At 44.7% G+C, this 17,973-nt stretch overlaps 1 protein-coding gene and 1 pseudogene across 2 annotated transcripts in view; one reads left to right on the top strand and one right to left on the bottom strand.

Moving 5' to 3' along the window:
• The window catches only part of IGSF3 (immunoglobulin superfamily member 3), a 191,314-nt gene that overhangs the window by 134,902 nt on the left and 38,439 nt on the right, over positions 1–17,973 (top strand). For both annotated transcript variants that reach the window (XM_061627994.1, XM_061627995.1), the window contains one exon: positions 5,294–5,698. In XM_061627994.1, coding sequence (XP_061483978.1) covers positions 5,294–5,698 — 405 coding nt within the window. The remainder of the gene's footprint in view (positions 1–5,293; positions 5,699–17,973) is intronic.
• On the bottom strand, positions 3,772–3,890 carry LOC133386264 (5S ribosomal RNA; annotated as a pseudogene).

Genomic DNA, 17,973 nt, shown 5'->3' with positions numbered 1-17,973 from the left:
CTTCATGTGATTTGGAAACTATACTTCTGTTAGCGCACTTAAAATATCATTTGACTTCTTTGCAGCCACTGTTGGCTCATATTCATCTTGTGATCAACAACAATTCCAAGCTCCTTCTCACATGTAGTACTGCTGAGCCAAGTATCCCCCACCTTATAACTGTGCACTTGGTTTCTTTTTCGTAGATGAAGAACTTTGAACTTGTCCCTGTTAAATTTTATTCTGTTGTTTTCAGCCCAGTTCTCCAGCCTGTCAAGATCCCTTTGAATTTTGTTTCTGTTTTCCAGGATATTAACTATCCCTCCCAATTTTGTATAATCTGCAAATTTGATAAGCATTCCCTGCACCTACTCATCCAAGTCATTAATAAATATGTTGAAGAGCACTGGGCCCAGGACTGAGCCCTGTGGTACCCCACTTGTTACCTCCCCCCAGTTTGAGAAGGAACCATTGATAAGCACTCAGTACGATTCTGTAGCCAAATGGGGATCCACCTGATAGTTGTTCTACCCAGCCCCCATTTAGCTATCTTGCTAATTAGAATATCATGGGGCACTTTGTCAAACACTTTACTGAAGTTGTTATATATTATGTCCACAGCATTCCCACAGTCTATGAGGGAGGTTATCCAATCAAAAAGGATTAGTCTGGTTGAATTTGTTCTTGATAATCCATGCTTCTAATTATCTCTGCATTGCTTTCAAGGTGCTTTATAATCTGCTCCAGAATTTTCCCAAGGATTGATGTCAGGCTGACTGGTCTGTAGTTCCCAGGTCCCTCCTTTTTGTCCTTTTTGAAGATGGGGGCAGCATTAGCTTTTCTCCAGTCATCCAGCACGTCACCCATTCTCCACGATTTTCCGAGAGTTTTTCAGCCAGTTTCTTCAGTACTCTAGGACGCAGTTCATTGGACCCTGGAGATTTGAACTTGTTCAAGGTGATTAGGTATTCCTTGACCATTTGTCTATCAATCTCAAGCTGCAATCCTGCCCCTCATGTTTGCCAGGAGGGTCACAGACCTTCTTTTGGGAGAAGACTGAGCCAAAGCAGGAACTTCTGCCTTTTCTTTGTCATCTGTTATCATTTTGCCATCCTCATTGAGTAGCTGTACCACCATTTCCTTTCTCTGTCTTTTGCTATGGATGAACGTGAAGAAAGCTTTTTTGTTGCTATTAGCATCCCTTGCTAATCTCAACTCATTCTCAGCTTTAGCCTTCCTGACGCCATCTCTGCAATTCTGTGCTATCTGTCTGTACTCTTCCTTTGTGGCCTGGCCTTCCTATTTGTGCCCTTTTTAGTTTTTAGATTATCTCTAAGCTTTTTGAAAGCCACATTGGCTTCTTCTGCTGTCTTCCCCCTTTTTTCCTTGTTGGAATTGTTTGCAATTTCCTTTTTTAGAAACTCTCACCCATCTTGGACTTCCTTTCTCATTACGGTTGCTTGCCACAGAACCTTCCTTATTATTGTTCTGAGTTTATTAAAATTGCCTTTCCTGAAGTCCAGGGTACACATATGGCTACTCTCAGCTTTTCTTCCTTTAAAATCAAGAACTCAAATATAACATAGTCTTTTCCCCCCAGAGTTCCCGTAATTGCCACCTCATCCACTAAGTCATCTCTATTGGTTAGAATCAAATCAAGGATAGCTGATCCTCTAGTTGCTTCCTCCACTTTCTGTAGGAGAATATTATCTCCAACTAAGGATGGGGTTCGCTGCCTAGTTCCCATCCGCTTGTATTTCAATAGTCAGTTGTTCAATCCTGATCCTCCTTTTTTTTTGTTCCCACTTGCTTTTTCACTTGCTGATTTGATCCGCAGTTGGGCGGGGTTGGTGGTGAAAAAAAATTACGCAATTTGTAACATAAATGCTTATGTAAATCCATGGAAGTTAATGGATAATAGCAATTGTAATTATGAAGATAATTATGTAAAATTGGGGGGGGGGATTCAAAAACAAAAAGCCATGCCAATTATTGCCACAGCCCGACACAAGAAATCAGTGCCAGTCCGAAAAGAGAGCAGACTGTTGAATTCAGTCAAAATCTGGTACTAAGTTCAATTTAGCGGATATTCTTCCCCTTCCCTATCTCCAACACAAGTCAGGAATTTATTTTAATCCAGATACTTTTTGTGGCGCTTCCAAGCTCATCCTCCAATATTTCTGAGCAGGAATATATATTTTTAACATATAGCATGACTCTGCCTCCCTTTCTATTTCTTCTGTTCTCTTTGAACAAGGTATATCCTTCAATTGCTTTATTGCAGTCATGGGAGTCATCCCACCAAGTTTCAGTTATATCTATCAAGTTGTATTTACTCTCCTGTATTAAGAGTTCAAGTTCATCCTGTTTGTTTCCTATACTCTGGGCATTAGTATACAGACATCAAAGACCATGAGATTTATGATCTGGCTTCCTTCTTACTTTTTTATGAAGATTATTATTGGGCCCCATTAGAGCCGTTGTCTCCATTCCTGTTACTGTGCATAAGCCTTCATCAATCATTACCTCCAAGGTTACATTTCCCTCCCCCTTAGGATTCAGTTTAAAGTTGTCCTGATGAAGTTCTCCCTGCTGTGGCCAAACACATTCTTCCCAGTCCTTGTGAGGTGCAACCCATCATTTGCCAGCAGTCCATCTTCCTGGAAATATAGCCCATAGTCCTTTTTTTCCTTTCCCTTTCTCTTCCGAGGATGCATGAGAGCTTTAAAGTCTGCTGTGATTTCTTCATAGTTCTGTTTGGCAGTATCATTAGTTCCCACATGGATGGGAAGAAAGAGTATGTGTCAGTAAGCTTTATGAGTGATGGCAACCCTTCAGTAACATCTCTAATCCATATTCCAGGGAGGCAGTATACCTGGCGAGTTCATGGGTCTTCTCAGCATACTTGTGTTTCAGTGTCACACAGTAGGGAGTCTCCCACTACTACTACTCTTCTTTTTGTTGTGGTGCATGATTTCAGTGCCTCTGCTTGACTGAGTCACTGTCACGTGGGGTCTCCTGTAATTCTTTATCTGTAGGCTTTCCTCCAGTCTCATCCTCAAGTGCCTAAAAGCAGTTCCATAGTTCTAGCTCTTCTGCTCCTAAGTGTCACCCTTTCCCATGGAGTTTCCTCCACTTTGTTGCTCCTCTCCTCAACACTCTCATCTTGTGCCTCAACATGCTGCTGTTTTTCCTCCTCCCATACTTCCCTTTGCTGCTGTTGTTCCAGCGTTCTGTGTAAGAACTCTTCATCTTCGCTTATACTCTTGAGTGTGGCCATCCACCTCTCTAGGCCTCTCACTTTTCTTCCCACAGCACAATCAGCACATGTTACACCATGTTGTTCTCAGGCAAAAAAACAATCATTGCACACACCTTGCAGGTCACAACCCCTGGAGTATCTTTTCCATCCATAGTCCCTATTACCTTTTGTTTGTTTGTTTCTGTTTGTGTTGGAATCGTCTGTGGTTTGTCCTGTCCTCCTTGAAGGTAAACAGGAGAGTCCCACTGGTATGTGGTGCAAGCTACAAGAAATTTTATTAGGAACCTCCCCTGCTAAACCCCACTGCCAAACTCCTGTCAGCTCTCCCTGTTCACTTGCTCTCTGAGAGCTGGCTCACTTGTATATCCTCCAGACCTGCTGAGACAGCTGCTCTGCTTAGTTTCTGCATTGTTGTTATATGCCTTCAAGTCAATTATGACTAATGGCGACCCTATGAATCTTTTTTTATATATATATTCATAGGGTTTTTATGGTGTTATTCAGAAGTGGTTTACTATTGCCTTCCTCTAAGCCTACAGCACCCGGTATTCCCAGGCAGTCTCCCATCCAAGTACTATCCAGGCCTGACCTTGCTTAGCTTCCAAGATCAGACTAGATCAGATGTGTTCAGGGTAGTATAGCTGTAGGCTCCTCTGCTTAGTTAGGAAACAGGAAATAGAATGAACCTCCCAGCACATACAGCTGCTACTAGTTGCGCTCAGCAGTTCTCAGGCCACGCCCCTTCAGTCAACACCTATCAGGCCATGCCCCTTCCACTCAAGCTGCTATGGAGCCCTTTAACCTTTCCACCTATCCAGCTGAACACACAGTCAGAGCACACACAGCCTCCTGGCGTTACTCCATGTCACTCACCTTTTTGCCTTTGTCTCTGTCTCTTTCTCCCCACACCTCTGCTTCCAAAATTCTCTCACTCTCTGAGAGCTGGCTGAGATAGCTCCCTTTGCTCTTCTTAGTTAGGAATGAGGAAACAGAATGAACCTCCCAGCATACACAACTGCTGCTAGTTGCACTCAGCGGCCTTACAGCTTGGCTGTAGACAGTGGATTTTGTGGTGTGTTCTGACTGAGTGAAAGCTGGAAGCATGTGAAGTGGGCAGCAGGTTTCCTATATAAGGTGGCGCTTATATGTTCATTTTGTGGTTGCCCAGTTGTTTCCAGAAGGTTAACTTCTTGCATGGACTGGTCTGGACTCTGAATTATGGTGGGGTAGAAGTTAATGAAATCCTGGTGGAACTTCTCATGTGCCGCCTGTCCGTGAGTCCAGATGATAAAGATGTCATCAGTGTATCTCAGGTAGAAATGCGGCTTTTGCAGACAGGAGTTCAGAACATGTTGTTCTAAGTCAGCCATGAAGATGTGGGCATACTGTGGAGCCATACGAGTCCCCATGGCAGTGCCATTGATCTGAAGATACAAGTTCTTCCCAAAGCTAAAGTAATTGTGGGTAAGTACAGAGTTTCATAGCCAGGTGTGGTGGTGTGCCGTTTTAGAAATTATATTCCTGATAGCTGTAAAGGGTCTAAACATCAATGAGATTTGAATAAGCAGCCGGAGGGGGAATTACTTTTTCAATTTTCATTTTAAAAACTAAAAGGTCTTATAGTAGCAGTTAGTTTGAAAACAATGGGATATAGTGTTTCTCTCAATGTATTTGCCAATGAATTCTTCATTCTTTGGTCTGATTTCTGAGAAGGATCTACCTTCTAGAGCATGGCTTTCAGCTCTCAGCCAGCACTGGCAAGTTCTTCATCATTGTGTAGACTCCATCTTCTTAAAACAATTTATTGTATGTGAGACTTGTGATTGAATCCTATTGTATAAGTCATTATTGTGGAATTCTAGGGGGCAATTTTCCCCATTCCTGTTTCAATATATGTGTTTTATTTACTGAGAATCAGAGTTTACCAGACCAATTTTCTGTGAACTGCAATTAGGAAACCATTTCTTACACTAGTTGCATATATTAATGTACACTTATTATTGAAATCTTTGCTTTATGTTTCTGACTCTCTGTCCTTTTGTTTTTTGGTAGATGCTGGCTTTGCCGTTACAGCCATCTCCCGCACTCCTGGAGTTACCTATAATGAGTCATTTGATTTACAATGCATCATCAAACCACATTATCCATCCTGGGTTCCAGTATCTGTGACGTGGCGTTTTCAACCAGCAGGCAGCAGCGAATTTCATGATCTTGTCACCTTCACTCGGGATGGAGGCGTTCAGTGGGGAGATAGGTACGCTGGGTTCCGAACCCGGACAGCCATCGAGAAAACTGAGTCCAGCAACAATGTGCGCCTGAGCATCAGCAGGGCCAGTGACACAGAGGCAGGCAAATATCAATGTGTGGCAGAGCTCTGGCGGAAGAACTACAACAGCAGCTGGACACGACTGGCAGACAGAACCTCTAACTTGCTTGAAATCAGGGTTTTGAGGCCTGGTAAGTATTCTGTAGACAGTGTTGCCAATAGACTGCCTGGTGCAGAGACTCAGTATGAAAGCCACCATTTCTGCATGAGGCAGGAGTAAAAGTTGTCTGTTACAATGGTAGTTTAAGTTGTGTTCTTAGCTCACAATTACATTGACAACTTTATGGTGCATATGAAATGCGTATGCAGGACCTGTTTCATTTGTCATTAACTGAGAGAGACTCAGTTGTAAAGTAGATAAGCCATTCCTCCCACACATCTTATCTTTAGATCTAATGAGCATTGCATAATGATTGAAAAGCTTGTCTGACCATTACTCAAGTTTTTTAGAAATCTCATTTCATAGTGGTTGTGAAATGTTTGCTGTCATCCCACTTAGCAGTGTTGCTTAACTAGCTAGGCTTATGATTAATAACCAATCTACATGTTCAGGGGTAAAAGCACCATGGTACAGACTTCCTTGGAATATAGAGTGTGCATGCAGGATCACTTATTTAAATGACCCCAATTCCTGTTAAAAAAAAAAAAAAAAGTCTCCCTACCCAGAGAAAATCAGCATGTTGGAAAAAAGTTAGCTTTCCACAGACAGCTGGAGTTTGACCTAGCAATCAATGATGCAGTCTCAGACCTGCATTCTAAAGAAGTACAGAAGAGCTTTACCATGTGAAGTGCTTTCTTTCTCTCTGTGTGTGTATAGACTGGCCCTTAGACATGTTGGTTGTTTTGAGTTATCAGTTGAACAAGAAAGGTGCATTTTAAGAGGGGCTTTCTTTTGAAAATTGTAGCCTGAAATCAGTGGTTCAGTCAGAATTTACAAGGGATCTGAACTATTATACTGTTACAATCAAATCAGAGAATTCTAGTTAATTTGATCAGTAGGGATTCAAGGGGATGTTGTTTACAAGAGAGATGTTATCAGACACAATATTATGGCTCAGCTCCAACATCAATCAGTAATTCTGTTTATCTAACTCATTCCATGTAATTTCAGTTGGATACTATTTTTGTATATTGCATCTATTATGGAAGTCTCATTTCTGTCTCATACCAATCAGACAAGTACGTGTGTCTAGGACATGTTGTTTTTGCCCTTCAGTTGCATTCTTGGGACTACTCATTCATCCGAATGCTTTCCTCCTGCATTTGTAAGTGTGGAATCTTTTGATGCTTCCAGTCCTCCAGACAGACACCATATCTCAGTCTGCTGCAAGAGTGTCTGTAAGGTTTTGAATGTAGAAATTGCTATACAAATAATTCTGTAAAAGGGATGTGACATTAAGGCTTATAAAAATGTAAGCAGCAGTTCCTTCTTCACATTCCAGCTTTCGCTGCTAATAGTGAATAATAATCGGACAAAAAGATCTCAAATTCATAGGTATGCGAGCACCATATCTTGTCCAGGACTATAAACTACCCAGTGGACAACCAGAAATAGCACCACCATTAATTTTTTTTAGTCCCCAGGCTTAAGGAAGAGGGGGACAAAACATACACGTTTGCTATTGTTAAATAGGTGGAAGTCAGAAACTCTTGTTGATCTACCAGTGGAACCTGGTATAACATATGATAAGGAATATCCTCTATAGCAGGGGTGAGGAACCTCTGGCCCACAAGTCTAATTAGGCCCACCAGGCCTCCCCAAGTATTTTATTTATTTTATTTATTTTATTCAGCTTATATCCCGCCCGACTAGCAAACAGCTCTCTGGGCGGCAAACATAGAAACATATACAATAATAAAATTACAAGATCAATATAACAAATATAAAAGTACATCATCTAAAATACCAATTTACATAAATAACTTAGATTAAAATGCCTCAGAGAAGAGAAAGGTTTTAACCTGGCGCCGAAAAGATAATAGTGTCAGCGCCAGGCGTACCTCCTCAGGGAGACTATTCCACAATTCGGGGGCCACCACTGAGAAGGCCCTAGATCTTGTTACTACCCTCCGGGCCTCCCTATAGGTCGGGACCCGGAGGAGGGCCTTCGTAGTAGACCGTAGTGTACGAGCCGGTTCATAACGGGAGAGGCGTTCCTGCAGGTATCGTGGTCCCGCGCCGTATAAGGCTTTATAGGTTAATACCAACACTTTGAATCTGGCCCGGTAGCATATTGGAGGCCAGTGCAGGCGAGCCAGAACAGGTGTTATATGCTCGGACCGCTTAGTTCTTGTTAGCAGTCTGGCCGCCACATTTTGCACTAGCTGTAGCTTCCGAACCGTCTTCAGAGGTAGCCCTACGTAGAGCGCGTTGCAGTAGTCCAAACGTGAGGTTACCAGAGCATGAACCACTGATGTAAGGTCCTCCTTACTCAGATAGGGACGTAGCTGGGCTACCAACCGAAGTTGGTAAAACGCATTCCGTGCCACCGAGGCTACATGGACCTCGAGTGATAGGGAAGAGTCTAAAACGACTCCCAAACTACGAACCTGATCCTTTAGGGGGAGTGTAACCCGGTCCAGGACAGGGTATGTATCCACCATCTGACCAGAGAAACCATCCACCAGCAGCATCTCAGTCTTATCCGGATTGAGTCTCAGTTTGTTAGTTCTCATCCAGTCCATTGTCGCGTCCAGACAACGGTTCAGCACATCGACCGCCTCACCTGAAGAAGTTGAAAGGAGAAGTAGAGCTGCGTGTCATCAGCGTACTGATGACAACGCACTCCAAAACTCCGGATGACTGCACCCAACGGCTTCATATAGATATTAAAGAGCATGGGAGACAAGACCGAACCCTGCGGGACCCCATATTGGAGAACCCACGGGGTCGAACAATGTTCCCCAAGTATTATCTTCTGGAGACGGCCCGCCAAGTAGGAGCGGAACCACTGCCAAGCAGTGCCTCCAGCACCCAACTCCGCAAGTCTCTCCAGAAGGATACCATGGTCGATGGTATCAAAAGCCGCTGAGAGATCAAGGAGAATCAACAGAGTTACACTCCCTCTGTCTCTCTCCCGATATAGGTCATCACACAGGGCGACCAAGGCCGTCTCAGTGCCAAAACCAGGTCTGAAACCCGACTGAAATGGATCTAGATAATCGGTTTCATCCAATAGCGCCTGGAGCTGGTCAGCAACCACTCGTTCCAAGACCTTGCCCAAGAATGGAACATTTGCCACTGGTCTATAGTTGTTAAAGTCCTCTGGGTCCAAGGAAGGTTTTTTCAGGAGTGGTCTCACCGCCGCTTCTTTCAGACAGCCAGGGACCACTCCCTCTCATAAAGAGGCATTTATCACTTCCTTGGCCCAGCCAGCTGTTCCATCCTTGCTAGTTTTTGTAAGCCAAGAGGGGCAAGGATCAAGTACCGAAGTGGTTGCACGTACCCGTCCAAGCACCTTGTCCACGTCCTCGAACTGAACCGACTGAAACTCATCCAACAAAACATGACTAGACTGTGTTCCAGACACCTCATTAGGACTAACTGTCATAAAATGGGAATCTAGGTCCCGACGAATGCATAAGATCTTATGCTGGAAGTGCTTAGCAAACTCATTACAGCGGGCTACCAATGTATCTACCATGTCCTGTGGGCCAGGGTGGAGTAGCCCTCGGACAACTCTAAAAAGCTCCGCTGGGCGGGAGAGAGATGACTTAATAGTGGCGGCGAAATGTTGTTTCTTCGCCGCCCTCACCGCACCTACATACCGCTTGGTAGAAGCACAAACCAGCGCATAATTGCATTCGTCGGGAGTTCGTCTCCAACTCCGCTCAAGCCATCTCCTATCTTGCTTCATCGCTCTTAGCTCCGGAGTATACCAAGGAGCTGTATGAGCTCTACAAAGGAGAGGGCGCGCAGGAGCGATCGTGTCCACTGCCCGGGTCATCTCTGCATTCCACAGATTAGCCAGGGCTTCGACAGGAGCGCCAGTCCTACCAGCCGGAAAATCCCCCAGAGCCCTTTGAAAAGCATCAGGATTCATTAGTCTCCGGGGGCGGACCATTTTAATAGGGCCCCCACCCTTGCAGAGGGAAAAGGCCACTGAAAGTCTAAACTTCAGCAACCAGTGATCTGACCATGACAAAGGGAGAGATGTAAGACTCCCCACATCCAGATTACTATCCCCATGTCCAGTAGTAAAAACAAGGTCGAGAGTATGCCCCGATGTATGTGTTGGGCCACTAACACGTTGAGACAGCCCCATGGTTGTCATGGCATCCATGAAGTCCTGAGCCGCCCCAGACAAAGAAGCCTCGGCATGGATGTTGACATCCCCCAGTACTAATAGTCTGGGGGATCTCAACAATACCTCCGAGACCACTTCCGTCAGCTCAGTTAGGGAAGCCATTGGGCAGCAAGGTGGGCAGTACACCAAAAGAATTCCCAGTCTGTCCCTCTGGCCCAACACAAGGTGCAAACACTCCAGACCCGTAACTGCATGGACATGGTGCTTGGTGAGTGAGATGGAACTCTTATGGACCACAGCAACCTCACCTCCCCGACCCTCAGATCTCCCATGATGCTGAACCAAATACCCCAGTGGGCAGAGCTGGGAGAGACTAACTCCACCCTGCTCGCTTACCCAGGTCTCGGTTATGCATGCCAGATCGGCTGCCTCATCCATAATCAAATCATGGATGAGGGAGGTTTTATTTTGTACCTATCTGGCATTAAGAAGCAGCAACTGGAGATCTGAGGGTTGGCTGAGAGGACAACCAACAACCCTGCAGATATGAGAGGGACCGGAACAAGGCACAGCCACTACATGTCTGGGCCGCGTTCCCCTTACCTGGCATGTCCCTCTCATAACACCATACCTCCCTCTGCCCGTCACTACGGCAATTGGGGCCCCCTCTAGTCTCCCCACTTGATAGAAAGATCTCTTCCCCAGGCACATTGTAAACTATAATACAAAAATACAAACAACCATATATACAAACATACACACTCACACACAACACACACTCACTATACAACCACACCATTCAAATTCAGCCAACATGCCAAAACCTAGGCCCGCATACTGTGCACGCAGATGCCAGCTGCAAGATCTCTCTTCTTCCCACCTAAACAGTCAGATGATGGTAAAGGCCCACAAAAACGTCAGCTGCGGCGAGAAACAAAGCCGCCGCGGCCACAAGGCGACTGCAGGCCAGGCACAGAGCAGCAGCAGTCTCTATGGGCAAAGCCGCAACGGCAGCAGTGACGGAGAAGCACACCGTAGCAGCAGCCGCAGAGAGGAAAGCAAACAAAAAACAAACAGACACAGCACACACACAAAAAAACCCAGGCCACCTCAGCCAGCCGGCTTATGTATCCCTCCAAAGAGGGACAGGTGATGGGAATCAGTCACAGCTGGCTGGGTACCTGGGGCCTGGTCCTGCAGATGTACGTCTGGCAGGCAGAAGTCCACAGGGAAGGATGGTGGAGATGGTGATCCAGCAGCAGCAGCAGCAGGCTCTCCTTCCCTGGGCAGCAGTGTTCTTCTCTTCCTGCAGGTATGCCCGCCTCCCCAAGTATGCCCACCGCCCTTACACCTGACATCATATATGATGTCAGGTATAGGATAGGTAAAGGCAGAGGTTGGATGAAAGGGGCTTTCTAGGCACTGACAATCAGCTGATCAGTGCAAAAGTGACAAGCAGTTGTCAGCACTTGCAAGCCCTGTGCTCAGCACTTCCCAAGCATTAATAAACAGCAGATTGTTGGCACTTGGGAAATGTCACACACTCTTTTTTGCCCTCATGGTTTGACTTCAAACCATATGGGTAAAAATGAGTCACCTGATGTCATTGTGACCTCAGATGATTGACTAATGTAGCCTGCAGGTGTGCGTAAAGATAAGGATCCTGTTCTACGGAATTGGAACCACAGACAAAATGGCCTGGTTCAAATATAACACTAATTATGGTTTGTTTGTTTATTTCTATCTAAATAAAATGGTAAGTGTCACTGTGCAGTTTGCAGCACCACAGACAGGTGGGTAGGTGAGAGGCCTGTGTGCGACCTAGAAGTGCTGCATGGTGGCAGTGTTTGTCCGGGCAAGCAGCTTGGCAAAAAGAATGGGGATTCCTAAGGAGGTGGGAGATGCCAGGAGAGGTGGGAAGGGGTGTGGTGGAAGAAGTTGGAGTAGAGGGTTGGGGGGTTGGTGAGCAGAGCAGAGCACTCCTAGTATTTACTATATTAATATACTACTTAATACTTAAGACAATCTCTAAGCAGTTCACAAAATAATAAATACAATATTGTTGCGCGCCTCCCCCAATCTCCGAGCAGTGAGATTTCAGGGGTTCCTGCGCCCATCCAGGGTTTGCTTTCCTTTGGGAAGAAGGTCAGCAGAGACTGCGGTGTCTTTATGAAATATGGTTTATTTATTTACACACATTCCAACCTGAGCTTAGGATGGAGGGGTTCAAGGCATCAGCAGTCTGATATCCAGCTTTTCCATCTGGGTGCAGGGGCATCCTATCGCCATGATGCAGAGGGATAGCCTCTCTGCATGCCTGCAGCCTCAGCCATTCTCTAGAACACACACTACCAACTACAAACACACTTCTGCCCGCCCAGGAGTGGGGGGAGAGACTCTCCTCCAGTAGAGTTTAAAATGACAAAAGGATCTTCCTAGCCCCTTTCACCAGTTGCCGGGGCAATTAAACAGGCCCATTAACTACCAGGCCACTCTATTTGATTAACAAAGGAGATTCATCTGGCTAGCAGAGCCAGCCTCACGGGCATAGGATTCCAAATCAGAGGCTGGAAAGGTGACCCACAGAAATCATCCATTCCAGCCCCCCCCCATGCTCATAACACTATATATAAGAAACAGTGGAACTGAAAAAAACACAATATAATACGATGAGATGCAATATTAAACAAAACTGCAATGCAATAAAACAAAATCCTTAAAAAAACATAGTGGCACATTTTGAAACATCTTTTAAAGTCATCCTTTTTCAGTCTCCCTCTCAGCAAGACACATCCTAGCTCACAAAAAACATTGTTCAGCCCACTGTCATACACATGACACCCAAATTGTGTCTTAAATCTACGCAAATCTTACCATACCTACTACTCAGTCAATATCACTCATTCCATTCTTATTCCACACCTTGCACACATCCACCAATACACACAAACACACCACTATCCAGTCAGTCCAATATCTCACCAGTCTCTCCTTCCACTCAACAACAATGTACTGCAAAAACACCAAAGAGTCAATGAAACCATTCACTGACAGAACTGTATAAATAACAGTACAACTTGCCACCCATCAGTCACACAGATGTGCGGTTCCTGACAGCATTCTGCTCCCACCCAGGTTGCTATCTCCTACCTAAGACTCTCACCCAACAATGGATGGAACCCTCCTTAGTGCTCCTTCCTTGTCATCAAAGCGTTCCCTCAGACAACTCATCCCACATAAGATATATACACACACAGAGGAAGGAGGGCACCCTCATCACAATCCCAAGCCCAATGCATCAGCAATGCTGATTTTGTAGTTCTCAGGCTGGATAGCAGTCATCAGCAATAGTTGTTCCACTCGCTTCCTCCACAGTTCTGCCCAAGGCAGCACCCAGGGCCAACTGGGCTGTTAGGGAACAAGGAACGCAGGTGTTATTGCTCTCCTTCCCACATCCCTTGCTCCTTACCATCTGGTCTAAATGTTTTAAAGCCAGCATCACCCTGGGGAAGGCAAACCTTAGCAGTGCTAGTTTATAATTCTCTGGCTGGATGGCAGTCATCATCAGTGGCTGGTTGCACTCGCTTCTCATCGTTAGTGTTATGTGCACATACCTTGGGCTCATATGCTCCCCTCTTCTCCTCCTGGCATAGCTTCAAGGAGGAGATCAGATACTGTCACTTATTTCAGTTAATTTCAGTTTATCATTATGTCTGAAAAAGACAAATTGACATTTGGTCTTTCAGATGTTACTGGACTGACAACTCCCAAAGCCACAGATTTCGCACCCTGGTTTAGGAAAACAAATTAACTTTTATAAATCATGGTTTGAAGGCTGGCTTTCCCCCCTAATCCATAATTAAGGCTAATCACAATTTGTGTTTGGGCCGTATTTAGTTAAGAACAAGTGAAAACTCCTGATCTCCCTGTATCTGCACCAGAGAAGGAATCATAGAATAGTAGAGTTGGAAGGGGCCTATAAGGCCATCGAGTCCAACCCCCTGCTCAATGCAGGAATCCAAATCAAATCATTCCCGACAGATAGCTGTCCAGCTGCCTCTTGAATGCCTCCAGTGTCGGAGAGCCCACTACCTCCCTAGGTAATTGGTCCCATTGTCATATGGCGCTAACAGTTAGGAAGTTTTTCCTGATGTCCAGTTGAAATCTGGCTTCCTGCAACTTGAGCCCATTATTCCATGTCCTGCACTCTGGGACGGTCGAGAAGAGATCCCGGCCCTCCTCTATGTGACCACCTTTCATGTACTTGAAGTGTGCTATCATATCTCCCCTCAGTCTTCTCTTCTCCAGGCTAAACATGTCCAGTTCTTTCAGTCTCGCCTCATAGGGCTTTGTTTCCAGTCTCCTGATCATCTTTGTTGCCCTCCTCTGAACCCGTTCCAGTTTGTCTGCATCCTTCTTGAAGTGCGGAGACCAGAACTGGATGCAGTATTCAAGATGAGGCCTAGCCAGTGCTGAATAGAGAGGAACTAGTACTTCACGCGATTTGGAAACTATACTTCTGTTAATGCAGCCTAATATAGCATTTGCCTTTTTGGCAGGCACATCACACTGTTGGCTCATATTCAGCTTGTGATCAACGACAATTCCAAGATCCTTTTCACATGTCGTACTGCTGAGCCAAGTATCCCCCATCTAATAACTGCATTTGGTTTCTTTTTCCTAAGTGTAGAACTTTGCATTTATCCCTGTTGAATTTCATTCTGTTGTTTTCAGCCCAATGCTCCAACCTATCAAGGTCCCTTTGAATTTTGTTTCTGTCTTCCACGGTATTAGCTATGCCCCCCAACTTTGTATCATCTACAAATTTGATAAGCATGCTTTGTACCTCCTCATCCAAGTCGTTAATAAAAATGTTAAAGAGCACTGGGCACAGGACCGAGCCCTGTGGTACCCCACTCATTACTTTCACCCAGTTTGAGAAGGAACCATTGATAAGCACTCTTTGAGTACGATTCTGGAGCCAACTGTGGATCCTTCTGATAATTGTTTCATCCAGCCCACATTTAGCTAGTTTGCTAATCAGAATATCATAGGACACTTTGTCAAAAGCTTTGCTGAAGTCGAGATATTTTATGTCCACAGCATTCCCACAGTCTACCATGGAGGTTACCCGATCAAAAAAATGAGATAAGATCAGTTTGGCAGGATTTGTTCTTCATAAATCCATGTTGGCTCCTAGTAATCACTGCATTATTTTCAAGGTGCTTACAGATTGACTGCTTTATAATCCGCTCCAGAATTTTTCCAGGGTTTGATGTTAGGCTCACCGGTCTGTAGTTCCCCGGTTCCTCCTTCTTGCCCTTTTTGAAGAGGTGAGGGGAGGCAGAAGAGCCTGAGGTTCATTCCTGTAAGGCAAAACTATTACATCCAAATGAGACCACTGACTCCATGCAAAAGGACTGTGTGCGTTTGCTTGGCTAATTTCCCCAAATGGATCCCCACCCCCAATAAGGAATCTGGATGTGTCAAATAGGTTATCTCAAAAGTATTCTCCTTGATAGGGTTGCAATGTCTGAATATCTTTGAGGGATCCAAATATAACAATGGGTGATTTCTAGTAGGCTGTGCAGATTTGGGATAGGGTTCAGGTTAAGATTTGAAGGCTTTGGTAGAATGCAATGGAAGATGCATTCCCATTCTCACTTGCTGTCTACTGATTACCTCACCTCTTGAAAAACATTTCAAGACATGATCTGTGCCATATACTGAAGCACAGATATCTGAGGGGCTCAGACAAAGACAGCAGACCCACTTCAGGGACTGAGCACATGACAGATAAGTGTGTTGCAGACTATAGAAATATTTATGCATGATCCCTGATGGAATTTTGTTAGATGATTTGTGCCTGTATCAAATGCTGCAGACCTCATCTGCATTAGTACACTTAAGTTTTCAAACAGGAGCAGCATTAAGACTTGGAAAGGACCAAAAGTGAAACGATGCTACATATACATGCAAATTAACAATGACCCCATTAGAGCAGGCAGTAACCTCTGTTGCCCTTGTTTTGTACTTCAATAATTAAGGGAAATACACATGGAAATACTACAGGCTGTTGTTTTGCTTCATCTGAAAAAATCACTCTGGTTCTTTTTCATAAAGTGAGGAAACTACAAGGCTGCTTAAAACTTGTGAGTTACCAACATGAGAGAATATTTTGTGTAGCAGAAAATAGGAAGCCCCATGTAGCTGGCAGCATGAACTATTTCTCACACATTTGTGTAGGAAATAGTAGTGTCTGAAATCTAAGTGGCCCTTAAGCTGCTGAGACTCTGATCTGGTTTGAGTGGCTTAATTTGCCCTGCTTGGCTAAGCCAGGTTTGCTACTTTTAAATATTCTGAAGACTGGTGACAGGATTCACAGGAGGTCTGTTTGTGAATTGATGTGCAACAAGATGCCCATAGACCATTTGGAGTATTTGCTAAAATCTGCAACAAGATGCCCATAGACCATTTGGAATATTCACTAAAACAATCTCCTGATCCCTAGTTTGAGACACCAGATTCCTAATGCTGTGACTACGTTTTGTGGAACTCCAGAAAGATCAAAACATGAGCTTGGAATGCCCATGTGAGCTGCCTCCTGTCCATAGCTGCTTACAATGAGTTACTGCTAAAGCACATTGTCTGTGCCAGTAAAATGTATAATATTGGAAGTGGAAGCTATTGGGGCATTTGCCTCTTAAACCTAGAGAGCAGATTCTAGTACAAGCAACAGATCTCTTCTTTCCTTGACTCCTTTCCTTGCAAATACCTAATACTTAAGCACAGGGTTGGACTAACTAATCCTGAAGCAGGCAAACCAAAAGAAACTACAATTGATTTTATAAATTCTCTACTTATGCTTGGATTTTTAACAGGAATGAAAGACTAGGGGTAAAGAAAGCTGCCTTCCAGGAATCCTAGGGTAGTATCCAATGTAGCACTAAGGAACAATCCCATTCGTGTAAGGTTTTCCACTTGCACAATGGAACTTTCCTCCCTCTCCTCCCCCTGCATGTTTCCTCAATCTGTTCAAGGGGTTCCCCCAATTCTCTGGAGCTGATTGGGGGGGGCAAACTGAGGGGGGGAGGAAAGGGGGCAAAGTTCCATTGTACAAGCAGAAATCCTTGCGATGACAGGCCACATTAGATGGACACCACCTCCCACAGATTCTTTACCAAAGGATTGGCCCTAATAAGGGTTGACTCAAGAGCCTCAAAGTCCAGGGATAGAGTTTCTCCAGATGTTGTGTGGCTCATAACTCTCAAAAGCCCCAGCTAGCATGGCAATGGTCAGGAATGGTAGAAGTTGGAGTCCAACATCTGGAGGACCACAGGTTAGAACATATGAAGAACTTGCTGGATCAGGCTTAATGTAATTTATTTATTTATAAAAATATTTGTGTACTGCTATTTCGTTAAAAACATCAAAGCAGTTTGCAACATGTGAAAAACAGCCACCACCATAGAATAAAAAACATTTTAAAATGTAATAAAAACAAAGGTCAGCTGCTGCGAAAAAAGTATCTTCTTAAGTGCCTGCATAAGCCTGGTGGAACAGAAAGTTTTTAGCAGGCACTTAAAAGTTAAAACAAAAGGCACCTGCTAAATCTCTGTTCGCAGAGCATTCAAGAGAACTGGGACGATGGCGCTGAAGGCTCAATTCTTGTCGATGTTAAATGAGCCTCGCCAGCTCGGGGGATGACCAAAGCTGCTCCTATAGATGAACATGGTGATCGAGCTGGGATAGCAGGGTACCTAAGTTGTTCAGGGCTTTGTAAATTAATACAAGGACCTTAAACCTGGCTTGTTAGCGGATGGGCAGCCAATGCAGATGTTTTAAAAGTGATGTCACATGTTGTTGGCCATGTGCTTCCATCAGCAATCTGGCCACCACATTTTGTACCCGCTGGCGCTTCTGAACCAGGGCCAAGGGCATCTCCACATAGAGCGCATTGCAGCTCTTGTGGTTACCAATGCATAGACTACAGAGGTCAGGCTATCTCTGTCCAGGAACAGCAGTAGGTGGTAAAAGGCAATCCTAGCCACAGAGGATACTTGGGCCTCTAGTGTCAAAGATGAATCCAGGAATACCCCTAGGTTATGGACCTGGTCCTCCTGATGGAGCACAACCCCATCCAGATAACTTGGTTATCT

Source organism: Rhineura floridana, chromosome 5, assembly GCF_030035675.1.
Source record: "Rhineura floridana isolate rRhiFlo1 chromosome 5, rRhiFlo1.hap2, whole genome shotgun sequence".
Classification (NCBI taxonomy): Eukaryota; Metazoa; Chordata; class Lepidosauria; order Squamata; family Rhineuridae; genus Rhineura; species Rhineura floridana.
The sequence above is the reverse complement of the archived record's forward strand: the minus strand, read 5'-3'. Positions and strand labels throughout refer to the sequence as shown.